The following is a 23832-nucleotide window of genomic DNA, read 5'->3' on the forward strand; positions in this document are numbered from 1 at the left end:
TCAGGCGCAGCGCCTTCCCTCCCCTCCAGTCCCTTGACTGGGTTCATCTGGGACGAGCTGCAGGCTACTGAGGCATGGAGGGAGGGAGGGAGGTAGGGAGCAGGTTCGCTACACCACCAGCACACACAAGCACTTGCATGATATGAGCAGAAGCACATAGATACGTACACCTGTAAATCAGTGCACATTTCATGATATTCTCGTGAATCGGGTTAGATCTTTATGATGTCAGCAGGTGCAGAACCAGAACACCATTACCAACAAAACACAAGACGCACAACCTACAGACGAAAAACCAGCTCACAGCCTTCAGCAGCTGCTTCTGGCAATACAGTTTTCTACTTCATTAACACAACTGCTGGAACATTGTCTTTTTTCTGCCGTTGGGTGGAACAGATGTGTAACAGGCTGCAGAGGGTGACAGCAGGCAGCTGGGTGGCATACAGCCAGGTGAGTGCCTCCTTTTCATGGGCACACCTCCACAGTCTGCTGCGAGCGCTGCCCCACCCTTATTTGTACAGCCCCTGATATCTCCTTCCGTATACATATCTCTCTCACGCTCCATCTCCTGTTGATATCTGAATCTATTCTTTCTCTCCCTCTTCCAGTTCTTTTTAGATTCCTTCCCTTTTTTTCTCCCCAAGGTCTTTAGTTTCAGGTTACCCAGCTCTGACACTGCCCTTGCAAGACAGACCCACTGCAGCTGCAGGAGATAAGATTGGTAGACTAGAAAATTGTTGTGGTCTGCTGCGCTGTGCTGTGCTGTTCACCATACAGCCATACAGTCTCTTCCTCCACATCAATGAAAATTGTAGCTGCACATTGCAATCATGGGCAGTACTTAACATTAAGCCACTCAGCTATTAGCTGGGGGAGGGGAATGTGGAGAGAAAACAAATATTCATAATAAAGTAGTGAGGTAGAAGGAGAGGCAAAGCGTAGGATTAGCCTGAGAAATTACCTGCAGTTTGCTGAAAAATGCACAGTGAAGCATGAACAGCATAGGAAATATTTTTTTTAGTATATTGGCATCATATATTTTTCACATTTGTTAAGAATGACATTTTTGCTCCAAATATATATTAATGCAATAGATTTAAAGTGAAGTTCAATACACTTTGCAGCTGCTAAAAGAAAATCACATTCCTTCTTTCTATGAACACAAACTGCAACATTTATCAGATCATCATATCAGAAGTGAAATTTTAGATAGTAAATCTTGTAATCTGACCAGCTAAGTCTTCAGTGAGGCGGTGCAATGGCACACAGCACTGCTGTATTTTCAATATTAATGTCAGAGGAGACCCTGTTGCATGCAACGCACTGAATGTTCAATCAGCAAGATGAACATGGAAAATCAAAATAAGCAAACATTTCTTTAAAAGTAATCTGCACCAACAGGTTATCCACGACACCTGACTTTATTACTCCAAATTTCTTTTGACAGTTCAAAGTAATGCAGCACTACAGTTAGATGTAATTAATCACAACCCCCTGCTACCACTGGAAAAAAAAAAGAAATGCTTTGAGATGTGTCTAATTATTATTTTTCAATGGCTTGAAATTTTTTAGAGTTTTCCTAAACATCAGCACATCTGATGAGGATAAGAAAAATTGTCAAAGAGAATAAATCTAAATGTTAAAGTGTTTTACATGAACCAGAATCATCTTTTACTGCCAGTGCACGACGAAGCGAAGGTGCGATTCCATGACAAGCCACCTCCACCTAACAGTCTAATTAACCCGCTCGCCAGCTCCCTCCCGCTCTTCTTTCTGTCTAATGACAAACTGTCCATCTCTTCACAAAAACATCCTCTTACCGTCACAGTGATGTCTCTGTCCTCTGGCAACTCCTTGCGTCCCCTTTTTACCTCCCTCTCTTCCTTATCTACTTGTGCCTTTTCTTCTTCTTCTTCTCTATGAAATTGATTGTGCCCCTCTCCTCTCTGCTGATGCTGCAGTGATAGAAAAACACACCCTCCTCCGGCCGCTCTCTCTCTCTCCCTCCCTGACTCTCATTGGCTGCCTGTTAGAGGTGACATCACCCTTCTTCTCTGCCTGCCTCCCTCCCTCCCTCCTCCTCTGTTCCCTCCCTCGCTCTCTCTTCACCTCACTCTCTATGGATTCTGACCATTCCTTTATTGTAACACCCCCCCCCCCCCCAGCTCTTCCTCCTCCTTCCTTCTTGTACTCTATTGCCTCTGCCCTCCTCTTCATCCATGTATACAGTGTGGGACCTTGAAGCTGCTCCTATTAATGCTCTTATATTCATCCATGCAGTGCCAAGCATAATAATTCATACTGTGCATTAGCATATAGCACGCAGCCTATGGCCCCTCAGCACTTCTTCTCCTTCCTCTTCCTGCACCACTACAGGAGCAAACAGACTACAAAGGTGAAATAATAACAGTATTGAGTTTTGTGTTAGTAATGTCCACGCTCCACTGGGCTCAATTTTCATAAGCTTGTTTAATTCATTCTGCCACGAAGACATCAACTGGGCTTTCAGTTCATTATGGTATAATCAAAGGCATGACTGGGATGATTGTTACGTAACGCTGGTGAATAAAAATGTGTCAGGAATTACTGCCGTCTCTTATCTGAGTCGGGGGGAGTGCGGATCAACGAGATGCCCTGATTTTGGGGTAATAAAGGGTTGGGTAATCCAGGGGTTGTCTGTGTGTGTTTGCTGTTGTTGTGACAAGATAAATATCATCGGGGGGACTGTGATCCAGCACACAATGATACAGATCAACAGATGCTTTAGTTCACATGCTTTGTCTCTTTGCATCTTGATTACCGTGAATTTCAGAGTCAGTCCGTTGGCATTATTTCCCCGCCAGCTCATCCAAAATCCAGCAATACAAAATTCAATCTTCTTTTATGTGCCTTTAAAAGCGCCGCATGGACTGGTGCCAGTTCATATTTTAAAACCTTCAAAGTCCCTATTCCTACCCCCAAAACCCTTAGATCATCGGAACAATTACTCCCCTCTTCCACCCTTGCAGTTAAATCCGAAACTCTAGGAGCTTTTCCCACTGCTGCCTGCAAGCTGTTTACCCCCTCTCTGTTGGAAGGACACTGACATTTTAGAAATAACGTCTTACGATGATTCTTTTTTTAGCTCATATCACTGAAAGGGACGACGTTCAAAAACATTCATAAGTAAGGAAATCACATTTTTTGCACCAGACTTAACTACCATGTACTTTCCATCTGCAGTCCCTGAGCAAGTAGAAACAAACACTGCAGAATACAATAAATACCAGCTGTAGAGCTTTCCAGTTTACACAGTTGTTGTTGGTGTTATGACTACATGATGGCATTTATTCTGTGTTTCTGTTACTTATGCTCTTCGGTATTTTTCTTAGCCACACCAGCAGCATCGCTCTCTTGATGGTAATATTTGCCTGTTGGTTTATTGATCAGTTGGTACGGCAAGGATGAAATATCTTAACAACAGCTGGATGGATTTCCATGAAATTGTAAATCCTTAATTCAAAAAAATTATTTACTAAGCTTTAGTGATAAATACTATTGTCTCTGTTGGTCCTGTGAATTTTCCTCTTGTGCCACCATGAGGTTCACATTTGTGGGTTTTAAATAAAATGTCTAGTACTCGAGGGCTTGCCATGAAATTTGGTGCAGACATTCATGTTGCCCCTAGGATGAATGAAATAATATAATAACAATGGCATCATCAGTTTTTCTGATATTTTGGTTTATGATCAAATACCTGCAAAACTAATAACATTCCCATCCAACTCAGCTGTGCACGTTAAACTTAATTGCTTTTATGTTAAACTAAATGGTATACATAATAAACTAAATGGTTAACACGGTAAATATCAGCATGTTAGCATTGGTATGTTGAGCTGTTAGCATGGCTGAGGAACAGTGACTGTTTAAAATATGGATGGAGCATCTGTGTCTGAAGTTGGAACTACTGTTGCCAGCAGGGGGCTACTGCACTGGTTTCAATGTATGTATGCACTGTATGTATGCCCATGAGAAAATGACCCTACTTATTACCTATGGTCTCAATCACTAGTTTCAAGTTTTCTTCAATACAGCACGATGGTTGTCTTTTTTAAATTATGGTACCAATTAGGTTCAAACAGACAATAAAGCAGGGTATGCTTTAAGGCGCGGCTACCTTTTGATTGACGAGGTGCTCACACAGCGTGTCTTTGGGTTCTCAGTCAGATCCAGTCAGGAAATCCTCACCAGCTCCAACCTGTCAATCAAATGTCAACTGGTCACTTCTCCATCCAAAAAACATAAAATGGCACCAGGCGCAGCAAAAAAAACTCAAGGTGTCTCTTTTGTTTTCATTGTAGTCATCTGTTATGGACTGGGTAGCAATGAACGTTCCACAAGCACAATCACACAACCATTGCTGTTAAGATGAATTTGGATCTCCTCCTGAAGTGAATAAAGAGAAAGAGAAATTAAGACAAAGGTTGGCATGAGAAATACACGGACATAAGGACACACTATATACAAACTCATTTAACACTTGTTCCTAAAAATAAAGTACTCGGAACAATTCAGGTAACTGGGGCAGCACCACGTCCAGTCAGAAAACCCCATTCCCACTGAGCTGCTGTAGTTTGTCTTTGTGCCTCTCCAACCTAAGCATGCCAGCGTGCCCATCTGCCATCGATGCCCGAGGATATGCCAGGCATGCAGACAAAAGCTGCTCCGGGAGCAGACAGCATGGGAATAATGATTGATGAGGCCAGTTAAGGTAGGAGAGAACCTCTGCCACTATCCTCAGGAGAGGTCAGATGGCTGGAGAGCGGCGGAGAGTTCAGGGTCAAAACTGTGGCTGGATGGAGGCCAGGAGAGAAGAGAAAAACTGGATGGGGGATTAGAGAAGAACACAGGATGAACTTCATATTAAGGTCCGTCAAATAATCGTTAGTTAATAGTTAATAAGGTCCTTGTAAGATGCTTAATATACAGTTATTTTTCTCTCTGGTAAATCAGAAAAGGATTATCTTTTCTTACCACAACCTTTTGTGTGGCAGATTTGATTTGCACAGATAGGGGACAAAAATATGTTCAAGCCCTTAAAAATGTTTAACTACAGCAACGGCATGTTTTTTGTGCGTGTGTCCTTATTCTACCCTGAGAAGATGGATCACTTCATCAACAGGAAGTTATTAGGATTTAACGGCCAGTGTGACTTTCTTAACTGCCGCCTGAGCCATTTCATCTTCAAGAGCTATTACAACCAGAACAAACACTGTAATATTTAGAAGGCAGCAGCAAGTAGATGATGGAGGAAAAGCCTGTAGGAAGTCTCAGTTAGACCAATCAATACAGTTCTCTCCCTTCTGATTGTTTCACCTGCTTGTAGCCAGAGTTTCATGTTAGAGAGACCTAAGCTGGAGAGAAATCTTCTTCCCTGACTTCTGACGTATAAACTTATCTGTAAGGAGACATTCACCTCAGCTGTCATTGCTTCATGCAGCACCCACCGGCCGGGGCCTTCACTCAAAACCAGTCATCTGTGAGAGACTTCTCACTTGCCCTTGCAGGAGCTCCTGCTCATTTTCCTTCCTCCCGACTCGACTGTAAGTGAGTCAGCTGGCAGACTGGCGGGAGAGATGGAATGATATATGGGGAGGAGGACGGGAGCATGGAGAGGGAGAGGGAGGGAGGAGGGAAGGCTATGAATGAACAACTTAAAGTCTGGAGTTGCAGGAAAATCAGATGCAGTCAGCAAAATACAGAGAGAGAGAGAGACAATTCCATCAGCTTAAAAAGCAAAGGGGATGGAGGCAATATAGTAAATGGCTGTGGTATGGGCGTGGAGGTAGAGCGAGTGCGAGAGAGAGAGACAGAGAGAGAGAGAGAGGGAGGAAAGAGAAGGAGAGAAGTACTGACGCGGAGCGCACACCAGATTAGATTAGAGGTGGACACTGTGTGGCAGACATGTAAATATGCAAGACAAGCGCCAAAAAAAGATGCCACAAAAACAGACTTTGTTGTCATGTCCTCAATAGAAAGTAGGGCTGGTGATATGATCTACACAAAAAAAATGCAATATTTTCAGGCAATATCGCAATACGTAATATACTGTATATCTTGATAAGGGATGTCAGTTTTGGTTAATTTTGCTTTCAAAAAGACGGCACCCATCAACCAGTAACGAACAGATCAATTATTACAACAACAAAAAACGCAAAATGATGCAAAATACAGAAGACACTTCTGTAATCCAATTAACTCAGTGAGGTCTGGCGCAGCACGGCAAGGCTGCCTGACATGTGGGAGCTGTCCAGCAGTCACCAGTCAGAGCTAATGTTAGCCTGTCTGCCCCGGCTAGCTTGACTTCTAGCTCATCAGCCTTCTTCTCCAACTTCTTTCCCATGTGTTTAGTCACAGTACCTCTCCACGTCATAAAATGCTCAAGCTTGAGGTTACGTTACCAAACTATTTGAATCCCTTGCCCTCTACCAAACTGATGGGCAGTATATTATCTCTGACCAGGGGGCACACTCTCTCCTCCTGGCTAGTAGTGATGTGATCATTGGCTGGGCTGTCGTCTATAGTATAGTATATATAGTATATATAGTATAGTTCAGGTAGTACTACTAAACTCAAGAGTAGCATCACACATTTTAACTCGCATTGACATTGCTGCCTTTCAAGAGAAGATGTTCCCACACTGAGCTTCTTCAGCGCTTTTCACTTTTTACCTCAGACTGCCACAGACTCCTATAATTACAGCTGATGACAATATAAATAAACAATTTTGCTGATGTTAAATGTCTCAACAATGCAATCAACTGCCAGTTTATAAACTGGAAGTGACTGTTGCTGGAGATTCGGTCTATTAGCTATTCCATAAAATATTAACACAATGATATTTCAGATAAATAATCATCAGTTATGTGGATATAATGACTATATTAGAACAAGCACAACAGTCTGGTGATAACAGAAAACTAATTCACTTTACTGTAGTTCTGCCTTAGAAAACAGGAAAAGACAACTCTTATACCAATACCCAGAATCTAAAACAATATATAGTCTCATATCACAATAGCAATATCATATCAACATATTGCTCAGCCCCAATAGAAAGTAAGCCATAAGCCCCCCAGTCCTGCATTATCAGGCAGCATGGAAACAGTAGGATTAGGTTTAAAAGGGGAAAAGAGAAAGTTTGCAGCAGGCCGGCTCTGAACAACAACTGCAGAAGTTGAGGAAAAACAATTAAATTAGATAATGATAATGATGAAATATTCAATCTTACAATAAAATGTGCATGAGAAAAAAGTGAAGAATAGAAACGGGAAAGGAAGCAGAGCAGCCACAGATGGTCGAACACAGAAAAAGGAATGCATTTTCCAGTTTGTGAGAAATCAGTGATCAGTTAAATCTTGGCCAATAATAATCTGGCAGAAACATGAGGCTCATCGCAAAATCGGTTCCAGAGAAAATGGACAGTGAGGGGACTAACAGGAAATGAGAAGTTTTTATTAAGTAACATTCAAATACTCCCAGACCCCACCACCTGTTGATCCATTTAACTAACTGCTTATAAAGAGGAACTCAAATGAACAGATTTCCTTGATATTTTCATGACTTTGTGATGTGATGGAGCGGAGAACCAGAGGCAAGACACGAGTGTGAACAGCAGATTTTCTTTTTTCACTTTGTGGTTTGTATTGTTTGGTTTTTGGAAGGCAAGAGCGTAAAAAACATGAAAAACATGAAAAAAACAAAACAAAACACGAGAACGGGAATAAACACAAACATCGAAATGCTCCCCTTCCAACACATGCACACTCGGTCAGACGAAGAACAAGAGGAAAAGATAAACAAGATACACGACCACCCAAACAAAATACAAAAATCACATTAAAATTCAGCAAAATGGAGCGAGACATGCGAACGACAAAGAAATAGACAGAAAGAAGCAAAACAGAGAAATGTTGTCATGCAACCAGTTTATCAGATGGTTGGATTACTGCATCAGTAATAAAATAAAGTAACAGACGTATATGGCCTGTAACCATAATTTGGCATAATACATACTTTTATCAATAATGGATCAATAAAGCTGACCTCTCAGTTCATCTTTATCTCCCACATTCCATCTAAATCTAAATGAAAAGCCAACCCTGACGTAAGACATCAAACAAAATCTCTGAATAAGCTAACGATGCTATCAGAGGACATGCATGTGATTTTTAGCACTTTCACCTGCCACAACTAAAACTCCTCGTTCCTCAGCTGTTCGAAGGATAGGGTTATACTTTTTAATGTTTAATCCATTTTTATTGTTTGCTAATGTCTGCTTCTACATTATTTAATAAAGCACATGACCTGTGTTAAACATTGCCTGGCATTATTTATAACAGATAAAAGGGTTCCCATTAAAGAGCTCATATCTTCTCATCAGTGTGGTAAAAATGTAGTATGTGTCCAAGCCACAGATAAAGACACTTAGTGGTTCTTCTAAGATGTTTAAAATCAACCGTCCTTCCGGAGTGAAAGGTATATTTGCAGCATTAACCTTCAACAACTGTTCCAAGTAGGAGGATGCTGTTATTAAATAAGTGGTCTGACAGTGAATGTAAGGACAGAGCCTGTGCAGGTGAGGCCCTCATGCCTTTAAGCAAGAAAGCGGTTGACATTGATCTAATCTGTCTCCATCTACAATACTCAACAACAGGCAGGTTGGTCAGAACCACTTTTATGTGAGGCAATTTTTGGAGATATGCGAGAAATATCTCACCTTTTTGCGGCCGCTTTGCAACGTCGCCCAGCCCAAGACGCAGATCGTGAAGCTGTCCTTTTCTGCCAAGACCTGTTTTCATGATGCCAATATGTTGTGGCAAAATGTAGTGGGTTCTGTTTATTCCTGGACCGACCATGTATTTATACCTCAGCTGTTTACACAGTTTTTTAGTGATGATCTGGACCACCACCAAAATGTTAAGATGATCTTTGCCTCATTGTTCTCTATCTTTCCCATCAATTATGTAATTTACAGTAATTAATCCAAAGCGTGTGTGCTTGTGTGTGTGTGTGTACTCGTGCATGTATGTGTGTGTGCTGTTCTGTTTGCTGAAATCATGCGTGTCGGTTGGGTGTGTAGGTTTCCTGTTTTTCTGGGAAGCTCTGCCAACTCCATGCAATTATGTGTGTGTGTGCTTATTCAGTATTTCTCAATCCCTGATCTCAGACCCCAAAAACAGAATAACACATGCATATTTAAAGATTAATCCTGGTCACTTAGTCAGGCCACATTTCTCAATATTAGTTGAATCAAAAACAAGCTTTGAGATGTGACTAATCATTTGTTATCTCTCTAGCTATTAATAAAACCAGAATTATCAAATAGCAGTTGTATGGCTCCACGCAACATGCATGCTGCTGTTGTCCTGAACATTTTTTAAAATAAAGACAATAAAGAATATTATGATGTCTTTGACCCTTTTGGATATAAAATGACTTATTTTATCCTATTAGACATTTGTGTAAAAATGTCATAGTTATATAAATTGTTGAGTAATGGCTACAGACACGGTGACCTTGATCTTTAACCTTTGCAAGTCAGAGCTAATCACGTTGACATTGGACAGCTTTCAAATTCTCTCAAGTCGTTTCTGAGATATCACGAATGGAGGCCAGGGGCTCTCAGTGACCTTGACCTATGACCTTTGGCCACCAAAATCTAATCAGTTCATTCTTGAGTGCAAGTAGACATCTGTCCCAAATCTGATCACATTCACAAAATGGGACAGAGAGACAGAGGGACAACCCAAAAACCAATTTTGGATTTTGTGCTTGACATCAGCAGGTTCTTGATTATTTGCACTTGTGCATTATCACAGTATCAATTACCGGTATATTGCAACACCTCTTGGTTGATCAGAAGTTGTTCTATTTATGATGTATTTAAAAAAAATATTTACAGCCTCAGAATTAAACATTTTTGATCAAATAAGAAAAAGGATGATGTTTGTTTGTTAAATGAATAATCCCCAGTCAGCTACCAAATGAGAATTTACCTTCATTATCAGTACAGCCACTGACACATGATACGCGTACATTATCTGCACCCCGCACTTGTTTCAGCTGAGTGCTGGGTCGACCCTACGGACCGAGCTATTGCAAGACATCACTTTAGGCCTTTCTGACAGAAGACATCTCAGTGGGAGCATCTGTGCCTTTCCTTCTCTAATAAGACAAAATGTCTGCGAAAGGGGCACATTTGCTCTGAGAAATTGTAACAGACATTTTCAAATAAATTCATAAACATAATAATGCAAATAAGTAGTCGATATTGCCAATAATCATGTGTTGCAGCCCTGGTCTAGACGGTGCAGGTAACACCGTGTTAAAAGAAAAGCATAGCACAGCGAAAACGTGTTGAGAGTGTCGAAGAGGTGCTCAGAGCCACAGAGAGTGACAGAAAAAGATTAAAAAGATAGCAGTGAGCCAACAGTATGAGGGGGGAAAAAAGAGGAAAAAAGGAGCATTGATGTGACAGAGAGAGAAACAGAGAGGTGACGGCCAACAGAGCCAAACAGAGAGAGAAAAAAAAAGTGAGAAGTGGGCAGTCAGAGGTAGCTTCAACAACTCCCCTTTCCTACAGGGCACACTGACTGCACAGCTCCTGGGTAGCTGATGTGGCAGGCGTTTGGAGATCCATTGATCCGGTTAAAGTCATTACGTGGCCAGAAGGTCAGCCAGCCGTCTCTGACCTGGCGTTAATCACTCGCTAATTGAAGGGAAATGACTCTGATTTAGTTTCCTGCCATTCTCAGAGAGTGGCCCCGGCTGCCAGATATGACCAGCGCTCTTGCTTACCAGAACACATCTCATTAAGCATGTTAATGTAAGCAGCTATGAGTCAGCCTCAGACAAATGCACAGTGGTGCGCCAAAGGTTAGAGCACTATCAAAGATAAGTTGTTGTTGTTATTGTTGCCAGATAAGCAAAATGAGGGCAGCCAGTCAGAAGGGAAATGGCAATTTGCAGCTTATGTATACTCAAATTTTCATCACTGGTATTCAAATTAAGATTTTGCATGGTATTTGATAGCGCACAGACCACATTGTTAAAGTAAAGGATGACGTTTGCTAGTTTACTGCCTTCACTTCCAAGGCGTCTCCCCGCCTAAAATAGAAGCAGCCCTCTACCGTCCTTTAGCCTGGATCACGATGCACCGCGTGGGAATTACATCATGCCGTGATTTGCATCTTTTTAACACAGCGTAATGAGGTAGCCGTGAAAATGTCACCCACGGGAGATTGAGATTTTTCTTATCTACAGATGAATAAACTGTTTATTTCAGAGGGTGCCCCTGTAGCACACTGCAGTTATTGCCTCCTGCTATATTACACCTCTCCCAGCGGCTCAACATTATTACTTCCCCGAACGATAACCTTGAGTAGTTGACAACGCTGCATGATCTGCGATATGACAGGGCTGAATTTCATGCAGTGGCTCGTCTCCTGTAAAATGTCACAAGGTGCCCACTGCTGTGCCACTGAGGGGAGGTGAGGCAGAGGCTGAAAGAGGAGGGGGCTGCAGATGCAATGTGGTAAACAGATAGTGACCGCATATACTTGGAAGCTCAGAGGTAGTAAAGACTATGACCTTTACAGTAGATGGGCTGTCATTCCTGGTTTGGATCTGGACTGATGCGGTCCCGGCGCATGTGTCGGTGACCAAAGGCCAGCCTACGTGCACCCATCTGAGCCAGATCTTTTTTTCCCCACTTCTCCCTAAAATACGCACACAGACACACAATTATATCGGCACTTGTAGGACAATGTGGAGCTAAGCGGGGATCAGCTCCATGTTGATTTAGTTTCTGCCGCTCTCTTTCCCGACACCCCGTCCTCACAGGAGGCGCAGAGACAGCAGCCTAATCAGGAGGTGATGACAAACCTGACGGATTCACAACAGCACATAACACCCTCCCCAACCCGTCTCGCTGCTGTCAAAACCAGGGCTGCTCCTGTCCACCTTGATATGTCAAGCTACTCCTCGCTATACATTTGGTGAACAGGCTTCAAAACAACATTTTGCAGCAAGAGATTCTGAGAGGAAGAAGAAGAAGGAGAAAGAGGAATGTGAGGAAGAAAGAGCGCAAAATTATGCCTGCTGTATGAGTCTGATTAGCAAGTTTCCACTGGGATACTTTATATTTGGAACATCTATCATGAATAAACCACACTGAATTAATGTGGAGAAAACAATGACAAGTCGTCAGCGTGGCGCTCACACCCTGCAAATAGCAACACTGCTAACTGGCTCCTGCTGCAAATGAAGCCAGTGTAAACTAATTATGAATGCTCATCAAGCCTCACCTCTATGCTCGTGATTCCTTGCAGGATCAAGAAGCGGAGAAGGTGCAGACATGGAGGAGGAATTCTGCAGAGAAAGAGTTAAGCACCATCATCAATTTTCTCCCAGTATAAACATCTCTCCAGCTAATTAGAAACATTAAACCAATTACTCTAATGAACTGATTTTGTCCCCGTGCCCATTTGGTCTCCTTGCAAAAGAAGCTTTGTATCATTTTGCAATGTGAGCGAGGCTGTAATATCGTGATTTATTCCAGAGACACTGAGGACGGCAGCGGTGAAATGTATTAGGCTGAGAGCTTTCTGGGCTCATACACAAAGTAGTCATTATTAATGAACTCGACCGGCCCTCATTTCCTCCTCAGCTCCACCGTCACTGATGAGGAGGGATCACTGTTATAGGCGCACTTTGTTGACTGTCAACAGGTTTTAAATTCCCCTGTAGCCGTCACACAGTCTCAAAGATATCTGGCTGCCTTTCAAGCGATTGGCCATTTATGTTTTACATTGTAGTATGAAAAAGGACTCAGTTACCGTGGGATGAAAAATTCTGACTTTGTCACACTGTTACTCACATGCAGGTAACAGACATCAGTGGCGCCAAACACTCAAATCACTTCAATTCCCACAACAGTCACCTCAAAATTTGTTCCCGGAGCATGAAAAGGAAAACATCACTGAGTGACTTTGCTGGGAGCCAGGATGCACTGACACGGAGAAAGCGTGACAGGGAACATCCTGTTCACTTGGTGGAGTCCAATGATCCCCACCCAGTGGAGGGGCTGGCACAGTGCACTTTGCCACAGCTCAATTTACACAGCAAAAGATATCTCCATCTCTGAATGACAGTCACAGGAATCCAGGGTTGCAACCTAATTTCCTTAACATGATATCCAAAATCCCTCGAGTCGTGAGGAAATGTATTGTGAAATCTTTTTTCCCAGCATGAGTTAATTCTTTTTCTTCTTTAATTGCAAATTAAAGCCCCCACACAGCAACAGATGCTTGCACAGAATATGCAAAATCAAGCGTGGAGAACGGAAAATTGCATCTTGTGCTTCATGCACGAACGGTGGGGGGGGTTGAGGGGGCAAAAACCTGGCTGGCCCATGTGCAGTAAAGCCAGGGCTTACTGTGGGATCTAAAATCCCTGCATGACAGCGCTGTAATTTCATTTATCATGCCTCAGCAAACACCCAATCAGACATGGACGCTCCCTATTCTGCAACCTGTGTGAAGGTTTTCAGCAGGGGTGGGGGAGGGCTATAGACACAGCAGGGGAACACCGGCAGCGGTGGCGGGGTTGGTGGTGGTTCGATTTCTACTGTTGTAGCAGCTCCTCATGTGGAACAAATTCTGCACGCAAGAGCAGGTAGGAGAAGATGGATACACAGGGGATGACGGAGAGGAAAAGAGGGGACGACAGGTGAAAAAGTGTGGACATGCAAGGTCTTTAGTACAGCAGCGAAGGGCCGGGCCAGACAGGGAAAAGAAACCCAGAGAGGCAGAACAAACAGATGTATGGTTGTTGTGGCTACACGGGGCATGTTAAATTATTACTTATTCTCCATGAAAACAGGGATTGAACAGTGCGTGGGCAGTTTTCTGTTTATCTGCAGTGAAAATGGAGCAGTTGCCAGGAAAGTTTGGATTTAAGTCTATTTCCAAGTAGCACGTGAACTGTTTGCAGGTAGTGGGTTGTGATGATCTACACTTGAACTGAAGAGAGGTGCACTGTGCTTCTTTATTTCCAATTCTAATGTTTCTGTTGGTCCACAGTATGTAACTGACCTTTGAACCACAGAGGGTGTTGTTCAGGCAAAAGACCAAAGTAGGCCATCCTGGCCTACTATGAGAGCTGTGTGGATTTTCGAGCCTATTTGTATCAATATGTGTATATTTTGTGTGTGTGTGTGTATATATATATATATATATATATATATATATATATATATATATAGTATATGGTGTTATCTTGTATATTTTCATTCTTACCAGCCATAATTAAAAGTGAATCTCTGCAGGGCCTGAAGTCCAGCATCATGTGTCCTGTTTATGTGACAACAAAACAGGAACCAGCGAAATCAAGAGCCAGTTGCAGACTTTGTACAGGTATAATGTGTTCATTGTGCTAAATGGAGAGTTAAGCATCACCAAAGTAAAATGTGTTGCATCATACACCTCTAACTCTCTCATGTAGCTAGAGAAATGTTGCTAAATGTTTTCACCTCCTAACATTAACCGACAGGCGTCACTGTTACATAAGCTAGATAACTGTACCAACTGACAAAGCTAACGTTAGCTAGCTTCTAAACCAGTCTCCCCGTAGATTGAACAGTACGAGTTTAAATGAAAACTAATACAGAAATGTCCCATTGCTTCACAATATTATGGTTAATGATGTAAACTTAAAGGGTTTTTATGTTTCATTCTTCCAGAATAACACAATATAGATCACTTTGCAAGATGTCACCACAGACAGTTAGCTAGTTAGCAGCAGAATTGAACAATTCTGCAAACTCTACAAGTGTACATATAATAATACATATAAATAAAACGCAATCAAACCTATGTTTACAGACAGTTTGCAATTGGCATTTTACAGGTAAATCTCATTTTAACTCATTTCTGCCAGTTACACTCGCTTTACTTTACCAACCTGCCTTGCCAGATGTTCAGGAGTCCAGCTGCATTTACTTCCTATTGTTTGGACACGCTTCAGATGTTTCCTTGCAACCTTTTTAAACATTATTTTACACTACTACTAGCAAATATATTTTGATGAATCTTTTATGGCGCAACCCAAATTAGTAACTCACTGAGTTAGTAAGAACCAATTGAGGACTTTTAACAATTCAAACAAACTTGATGGATACAGAAATAGTTAATGAACGCATCCTGAGGCTGTTCATCCGCTGACTTCAAATTTAGAAGCCAAGGTAAGTTGCAGCATCATCTTCAGTCTTCTTCTGGTTTTACAGTAGACTTTCTTTTAATTTGTCATAAAGGCAAAGCACAGGTGAAACAAATTCATTTGTTCGATTAACCCTTCCCGTGGGCCATCATGTACCTAAATGGAAGGCATTTGCTTTAAATGCCATCAAATACACCTGTAGTCGTCCATCTGACATGTCGACATGTCCACTGTAAAATCTGTTTCCGTCCACGATGCGTTGGATGAACATTAGTCAAAATCTGAGACATCACCCTGGGTCTTAGTACACTGTTTGTGGCCCACACCACATTAAGAAATTAAATCACTGATGTGTCGTCTTCAGTTAAGTCAGTAATGAAAAGGCAGGGGGACACTGTGGACTGTGTGACATAATCGAGGGTACAGACATTACTTGAGACTGAAGGGCATACTATAACAAAGTCAGCCTGGGAAATGACAGCACCGCTTGCAATGAGCTCCCGTTCTGCTGCCAAATTACAGTTTTAAACTAAAGACTTCAGGCAGTGCATGAGAAACATGCTCCAGGATGGCATCAGTCACTACACATCATGTTGCTATACTTAAATGAGTTTGTCATCAGGGACAGTTTGTGTCATTCATCGCTGAGATCTTTGTGAGTATAAACTATGGGACAGTTTTCACTTGTCACTGAACTACATTTAGTAACAGACGATCAGAATTCTGCAAATAGAAAAAAGTTTCTTTTTAGAATTGACCGTTAATTGAATCAAGTATTTTCGTGTTATTACATACAGAACTGACACATTGAATTTTGGTGAGATGAACTGACTGCATGTCATGGTTAAAACACTGTTAAAAGAGACAATAGACGCAATTTTATGCATTTATTCATGTCGTTATTCCACTCTGATTCAAAGGCTCAAGGCTGGGTCAGCGATTTAATAGCCAAAAATACTCTAGAATTTATGGTTATTGTTTTTTTTTCTCCTTCAGGTTTTCTCTTCATTTTTTGTACCATCCTTCCTTAAAAATGCCACAAAACTTTGAAAAGTGCATTTTTGTGAATATCTCCAAAACTTCTCAAGTTGTTCATATACCCCCATAAAAATGTTCCCCGTCGTCAAGGCTTGTGAGGTCACAAATTTGCAACAAGAAACCACCAACATTTTTTCCCCAAAGGTTTTATAACCATCCTGTTCAAACAACATTCTCTTTTTTCTTTTTACACAGCCAGAGAACAAAAAAGATTAAACATAATAAACTCCCAAACCTTTTGTACAGAGAAATCAAACTAAATGAAGAAAACGTCTCTTATATTAGTCCATGTTTTTATCCTCTGAATCCACTCTTGCATTTGCCATTAAATTGGGAAGGGAGACACAATTGTGTCAACATGAGGCTCTCTGTGTTGTACGCAATGTCAATCAGTCCGTTTCACTTGCTGGCTTTATCTGTTTTATATGGAATAGAAACCAGTAAGTCTAGGCCATTCAACAAGTAATCCAGTAATGTCTATGATAATGTGTGTGTGTGTGTGTTTGTGTGCGTGCGTTCAAAGGTTATCAGTGTGAATGTGTCAGGAGTAGGCAAAACTAAATCAAGTGTTTGTATGCATGTCTGTGGGTGTGTGTTAAGAGTCTCATAGTTTAAGCCAGTCCGAATCCCTCTGAGCATTCCTGAATGGCCAACAGCAGCATATGTCTCAGCTTCTCATAACTCTCATAAGCCGGGAGGTCCAGCTGGTTAAAGCTGAGGGTGGGAGAAGGAGAGAAAACGTCAAAATTAGTCTGTGCCTTCAGGATTGTTATATTATTATTTATGCCTTGTAATCTCGCTATTTCTTTACCAGGTATGAGCAGATGGCAGGCGGTCAGTGGAGCGATCATCACGGTGGATCTGGAACTTCTGGATGCCGTTCATGCCCTCCAGAGCAGCGAAACCCTGGAGGGGAACCTTGGATGTGCCGGTGACGAACTGTAAGAACTTAGCCCGGTCGGCCTGGTCGAAGGACCGCAAGGCCCGCCAGAACCACTGGATCTAAAAAGATAAAAGTAGTTGTGTTATAAATATGTTCCAATATAATTTTATGTGATTTTTCTGTTTAAAGGAAAAAAATGCAACAGCCAGAAACTGACTGAGGTGAAGAAACCTTGTAAACTCCTGGGTTATACCTCTTAGCATACCCATATCAGTGGGTAGACACTAACAATGTCATTGCATGTGTGTTAACTCATTCATACCTGGATGGAGCTGGACTGGTATTTGTGATATTCAGTGTTGGCCTTCAGGTCATCGATGTCGATGGTGGGCAGGCCCGAGATGAGCAGCTCCAGCTCCTGCTCAGTGAAGATGGAGATCAACCTCTTGGGGATGATCTCATAGAATCCTTCAAGGAAGGCCGCAAGCTGTTTGCGGATCGCACCTAGAAAACAAGTAATAGTATTCACTTGGGGATCATTCTGTGCCAGTGAGAACATTCTTTTTTTGGCATGCGACCAATGTTATTCTACCAATTAAGTCGGTGGCTTTTTAAAAAAAATTCCAATTAACCAGCTAAAAATTCCAAGCTTCACTGAATAATTTATTTGAGCAGCAGCTGGAGGTACTGCTTGTGATAAATCAGCCATCTTCCAGAAAGCAACACCTCTGGCTCTCTGCTGCATGATCAGCTCCAAATTTAGGAGCGCTGCCACCTAGTGCATCACTGAGAATAATATATTATAATATTTGGAGATGTAGATTATTTGCAGGCACAACTTGTTTGTCAGTCACACTGAGTATTATTACAGCCCAATTGCTAAAGAGAAATTCAATTTGCAGTGTAGTAACCATAATCTCACCTGTCATCTTCATCTGGCATACCAGGTGCACATATTCTTTTTTGTTTTCCTCGGTGACTAGGATATTGGCTCCATTTGGCTTGAGGTCTCTCACTTCACAAACCCCAAACTCCTGGACCTACAAACACAAGAGCACATGAAGTCTTTCTCTGTAGCTCAGCCTTGCAGCATTTCAGCTTCATATTGTACTGCGAGTCACAGATGGTATCCTTTAACAGCTTTTTAAGGCCATCAGATTCCAAATTACACTTCTGCAGCACTTATTTCATGAGCACATAGAGCATCTGGGATTCAAACCCTTGAGGGCTAATCCTAATTTCAATAGTTAAGGAGAGGATACAGCAGGAGAATCAATTTTCCACTTGCAGCTAATTGAAACATTTAGAGAACAGACACAAACCTCCGTGCTGAATGTCAGCTCGTAACCCAGCGTGGACACATCGTTCTCCAACAAGTACACCAAGCCCTGGAAGAATGGGTAGTCCTCGCTCTCCATGTCAGTGTACCTTATAATGTCACAGAAACACATCCATATTATTACCACATTCAAGATTCAGACTGCAAAATATTGCAGCTACACAGCTCCCTTGTTGGCACAATCGTTCAGTGCAGCACTCAATAAGTCATGGTGTGTTGGGATAATTAGTGTAGTTAGAACAGTCTTTGGAAATTAGCGTACTTGGCTGCAACTGCCAGAAGCTCAAATACCTGACACTCTTGCCCAGGATGTGCTTGTAGAAGCTGCGGGTGAAGTAGCACTCCAATAACCGATTATCATAGACTGCCTTGGCCACCACGCGGCCCACAAACTTGAAGTAGCTGAGGTGGTTGGGGTTGCAGTGGGATGAGGGGTTGATGGTGTAGGTGACGCGGTCACCCGGCGAAGTGCGGAACAGGGCGTACATGGGGTTGAACATCTCTCGGGAAATGATCATGTACCATTCCCTCAGCAGGCCACCAGCGTCCTGGCCCTCCTCCCCTTCAAACACAATATACCTGTAATGGAAAGGGACAAGAGTATGAGGCTGAGTGGTTCTGAATTGAGAGGACACACAGCTGGATGGAGGGGCAATGAAGCCTTACAGTCTATTCTTCATGTCCTCTGGGCTCTTGCGATGTAGCTCCCTGTAGGAGTCCTCAAAAACGTGATCTCGCCTCACATGCACAGCCATGTCCTCCTTCCTCAGGCCTTCGTCCAGCCGCTCCAACTCCTGGCGGAAGTACCTGCAAAGAGAAAGAAAAATACATCAGTGATTTTAAAAAATAACAATAACTCTCAGTCAATTGTATTGTGTATTTGACTGTGCAAGATAAAAGTATAAAATAATCCTGCTTACTTCCTCTTGACGTCAAAGTCAAGGATGCGTATGTAGTCTACCAGGACCGCAAAAGGCCCATCAGCCAAGTGAGTGGTGGACTGGCGCAGGATCTGGTTAAGCACTGTGCGGTGAGTTTCTAAAAATGAGGGGGGGGAAGAGTCCCGTTAGACATTACCCGTAACATGAGTATTAAGCTGTATCACTCTCCTTAAATCTTTCAGCCTCACCGGCAAAGCGGAGGAACTTCTGGGTGTCTGGTGGCAAGTTTGAAGAGATGTGCATGGAGGATGGTTCCCTGGAAAAGAATGGGTCTAGGGATGAGGGTGTGGCAGGTGTAAGGGGTGCTGGCGACAGAGGTGGAGGCTCGTCTTTGATGTGAGAAAGCTGGCTCTCCCGGGTGTCCCTCACAGGTGGTTTGCTCTCCCGCTCCGTGGCATGGACGAGGAAGAAGGCCTCCACAGCAGGCTGAAGAACTGGGCAAGGATAATGTTGTTAGGGGAACATATTCCTCAAGAGACATATCTTATATAAATCACATATAACATAAAAAAAATTGATTTCTTTGGAGAATTCCATGTACCCAGTACGGCATGTTGGTCATGTGATTCCTCAAGCTCTTTCAGGCACTCGCCAAGCATGTCCCACAGTTCATCCAGCAGCAGCTGCTCACTGAGCAGTGGGAGGTCTGGAAGTCTCTCCTCACTCTCAGATTGGCCGTTTCCTTCTTCATCTAAAAGGGAAAAAAATAAAAAATAAAAATCTGCTATGTTCAGAACCATTACATGATTCCGTAAATACCTGCTAATAGACTGAAACCATTATTTGTTAGAGAATTGCTCCAGAGGTGACGAACAAACCTGAATTTGTTTATCAGTGTTAAAATTGCGTGGTTTATTACAGCAGCTCCTTCCACTTTTTATTTTTTTTTTAATGCAATTTAATCCAACATGATAAAGCATATAAGTGATCAAAACCATAGAAGCCATTTTCACTAACAGGTGGACATTCTTATTCAGATTGTTGTTTCCTTTCATATAATACATTTAAAATGAATAACACATTGAAATGACAAAAAGCATACAGCTGTTCTTAAGATGTACAGTGTCACAATGTAATGTTCATATATGCAATATTGCTCACTGGATGTGGGGGTCATTTGCTAATAAAACAAAAATCCAATATATCAGCAGGTGTTTTTTATGTTCTCATTAGAGCTTTTCACACAGAATATTTTTATCCCAGGACCATCAGATTGTAGACTCAGAATTAAGCTGAATTTGGGCTATATGATTCACACCGCACTTCTACTAGCCCTGGGTCATGCATAAGTGCTTTGAAGCTAAACATTCTACAATGCTGTGTTACTACTTGGTGTTACTTGTGTCACCTCTGCCCCAATTTACACTGGCTCCTCTTAACCCCAGACTACGCTGATTTTATGGGGATACCCACACAAAGTCAGGACTAACCCTGCTCTGGAGGAGTGTCAACAAGCCCCAACTAACTGGACTGTGAAAAGCACTATTGTCTGTATGAAAGTGAGTCTTACCCAGTGGTGCAGGGTCCTGCTCTAGCGGAGATGGCTGGTCCACATCCATTGGAGAGTCATCTCTCTGGGCTGCCTGGGTGTCTGACATGGACTGCACTTCAGACTACAGGAAACAAACCAGGAAGGACCAGAGAGGCAGAGAGAGGTTCAACAACATGGAACAATTAATCATTAACTTTTTTTTTGGTTATGGTAACCATCTTGACTGATACTGCCATGCATGATGACATTCCCATGATCCACTGTGAGATGAGAGGGACTGGAACCGAGTATGGAAGGAGGGAGGGCCAAAGCATGAAGCCATGTCAGCCAGCCAACAGACAACATCAGTGGAACAGATCAAACAGTTTGGAGCAGGCAGCACACTTATATTCAGACCATTTCAACAGTAGAACATGTCAATGCAAACTCAGTGAAAGAGAACCCAGTGAGTCACTGGCATATCTGTCTTTGTGATGGGGCTGTCAATATTCATCATGGCAGCAGTTGTCACTAAGCATAAACTGCTTGAAGTAGCAGGCTGATGGTGACTGCACACTCAATTATGTCATTTACAGATGCAATGCAATACCATAAGAAATGTTTTCCAAGTGAGACAGATATGCATTACAAGTAATGCGCGTTAGCTCATGATTTTACAAAATGCACAAAGCCAATACAGGCAAAGCCAAATTAGACAAGAAGCATGTCGGAATATCGTAGCACTTATCTCGCTGACCACAACAGTAACTTTAAAATAATTATACTGTGATGGTCATAGTGTGTTTTACAATGTGCTTTTTATCAGCTTCCAAATGGTCTCATTCTCAAGTGTGTGCAGTGTGTAAGTAGAAGTATGCCTGCTATCAGTGCAGCCCATGCTAACCGTGGCAGCAGCAGCCGTGCCAGCAGGGGGAGCAGCACCAGTGGGGGCATGGGGGACAGCCACTGAAGATCCGGCGGCGGCGACAGCGGCAGAGGCAGAAGAGGCAGTGGGTGGGGGTGCCTGTTGAAGACGGCGCGCCCGCTGACCCTCTCTCACCATCTGGATGATGGCGTCAGCCTCGGCCTCCAGCTGACGCACCGCAGCCTGGATGCTGCTGGCTGAGCCCAAACTGGTGGAACCTGGCCGGTGAGAGGAGGAGACATCACATCACATGACACAACAGGATGTTTTATATATCATGAATACTGTGTGTATGTAACATCTTCTTACCTAATCGCCCTGTCTGTTTGGCTTTCTTGTTTGCGCGCCGAGTGTCCTCGCGGAGCTGGATAATGACCTGCAGCACTCGCAGGAAAAACTTCTGCGTCGACGTCTTGGAGGTTAGAGAGCTCATACAGGGAAGCTGGAGTTCACGTCCACCGAGCGTGCGCTTCTGTGCCGCCACAATCACGACACTTTCTGAACCGTCAAACCTGTGCCCCAACCAACAAAGACAAACAAGGTAAAGGAAATTGTAGCTGTGGGACATCCTTGCATCTCATTGCATGCAAAAACAGATGAACCACCACTACATGCTGAGGGCTTATCTAATTTAGAGAATAAATGTAATAGAACGCTCATCTCTCTTGCATGTGTATTGAAAACCTAATGTTGCCCAGAGTCATCACTAGCTAACCTGCTAGTCATCTTGCCCTTCAGCCTGGCTGTGATAGAGGAATCCTCAGGAGGGGCATCTGGAGAGTGTGAATCAGCTTGTGCCCGTCTTTGCTGCTCCAAGTTGTATTCTCTAAGTTCGGCCAGTAACGTGCCTGAAAGAGAATAAAAATTTTCAAAAATGTGCAGGGGAAAATGTAATCTGCTTCAATAGAAACTTGAAAACAGGCATCTGTAAAGCTGACCAGAACTAACCGATCTGTTTGCACAGAGTGTATCCGAGGTGTCTAGCTCCACTGAGCAGCAGTCTGAGCACAGTGTCTCTGGTGGCACCGTCTCCCCTTGATAACTGCAGCAGAATATTAGCTGCATCTTCCAGACCCTCCTCTGAACATGAGTGAGATGTCAACACCTGGTAACAAAAAGAGTTGTTAGAAAATGGAGGTCTTTGAGTGATTGATGTGACAGTTCAAGCAATCCATCTAACTCCCATCAGTGACAAACATTTGACAGGGGCCCAGGTGGTGTCTGGAAGTGGATCAAAGGAAAAATACATGGTGTGGCAGACATCACCCACACACCTTTTGCTCATTTAAATATTGATTGACTGAAAACCCACATATCAAAAAGGTTGAAATAATACTTTTCAATAGAACTTTATCTAGATTATACAACAGGTTCCCACTCAAAATCATGTCTTGTTTTTCCTGCCTTAGGACACTGCTAAATACATCTAAATGTGACAATGGTTCTCTTGGAGTATTCTTCCAGTAACAGACCTTCAACAGAATATTTGCATTTATGTTTTGGTAGTAATGGAGTTTGATCAACCAGAGCATCACAATTAATAGAAAATGTAACAATTACACTGTGTTTGGGCTGCAGATAACATTTTAGTATCTGACACAAGACCACTTTTATGACTTCTAGATAAGACAATATTCTTATTCTTCTTTAAATACTAAAAAATTAACAAAGTCACATACCAAATTCTCAAATTTCATCATCCAAACCTCTCTCCTGAGTGTGCTATCTGGCCTACCTCAGATGATCCTCAGTAGAGGTTATCCTAACTATCCAAACTAATATTGAAAGTTACACTTTTCCATGAACAGTCCAAGAATTCATACACATTTCATGATAACACCACGAGTGAAATCATATTACGCTCCCCCCGTACCTCTACAGAGAGTTGAAGCTGTTTCTCCGTGAGTCCAGAGGAGGCCATCTTGTTGTCACTCTCTAAAATGCTAACAGTGGCCCTCTGTTTCCCTGTTTGACCAA

The 23832-nt window shown here is 42.5% G+C and overlaps 2 protein-coding genes across 18 annotated transcripts in view; both read right to left on the reverse strand.

The window, feature by feature from the left end:
• The window catches only part of l1cama (L1 cell adhesion molecule, paralog a), a 54500-nt gene extending 39101 nt beyond the window's left edge, over nt 1-15399 (reverse strand). For 2 of the 4 annotated variants that reach the window (XM_037105447.1, XM_037105445.1), the window contains exons 1-3: nt 15004-15398; nt 12348-12411; nt 4157-4237 (exon numbers count right to left, since the gene is read on the reverse strand). The gene's annotated coding sequence lies outside the window, so the exon portion shown is untranslated. Of the gene's footprint in view, nt 1-1820; nt 1953-4156; nt 4238-12347; nt 12412-15003 lie in introns of those variants that run through there. The other 2 variants (XM_037105449.1, XM_037105446.1) reach the window with 2 other exon arrangements.
• Nucleotides 15400-16132: 733 nt separating this feature from the next.
• huwe1 (HECT, UBA and WWE domain containing E3 ubiquitin protein ligase 1) overlaps nt 16133-23832 on the reverse strand; it is a 38916-nt gene continuing 31216 nt past the window's right edge. For 11 of the 14 annotated variants that reach the window (XM_037105431.1, XM_037105429.1, XM_037105436.1 and 8 more), the window contains 16 exons: nt 23729-23820; nt 22804-22960; nt 22571-22703; nt 22165-22379; nt 21835-22073; nt 20970-21072; nt 20001-20150; nt 19648-19893; nt 19439-19556; nt 19185-19325; nt 18810-19097; nt 18502-18607; nt 18102-18219; nt 17502-17683; nt 17108-17298; nt 16133-17010 (listed from right to left, as the gene is read on the reverse strand). In XM_037105431.1, the coding sequence (XP_036961326.1) occupies nt 16908-17010; nt 17108-17298; nt 17502-17683; nt 18102-18219; nt 18502-18607; nt 18810-19097; nt 19185-19325; nt 19439-19556; nt 19648-19893; nt 20001-20150; nt 20970-21072; nt 21835-22073; nt 22165-22379; nt 22571-22703; nt 22804-22960; nt 23729-23820 (2582 nt within the window). In that variant the 3' untranslated portion in view covers nt 16133-16907. The remainder of the gene's footprint in view (nt 17011-17107; nt 17299-17501; nt 17684-18101; nt 18220-18501; nt 18608-18809; nt 19098-19184; nt 19326-19438; nt 19557-19647; nt 19894-20000; nt 20151-20969; nt 21073-21834; nt 22074-22164; nt 22380-22570; nt 22704-22803; nt 22961-23728; nt 23821-23832) is intronic. The other 3 variants (XM_037105438.1, XM_037105437.1, XM_037105430.1) reach the window with 1 other exon arrangement.

Source organism: Acanthopagrus latus, chromosome 7 (assembly GCF_904848185.1).
Source record: "Acanthopagrus latus isolate v.2019 chromosome 7, fAcaLat1.1, whole genome shotgun sequence".
NCBI classification, from domain to species: domain Eukaryota; kingdom Metazoa; phylum Chordata; class Actinopteri; order Spariformes; family Sparidae; genus Acanthopagrus; species Acanthopagrus latus.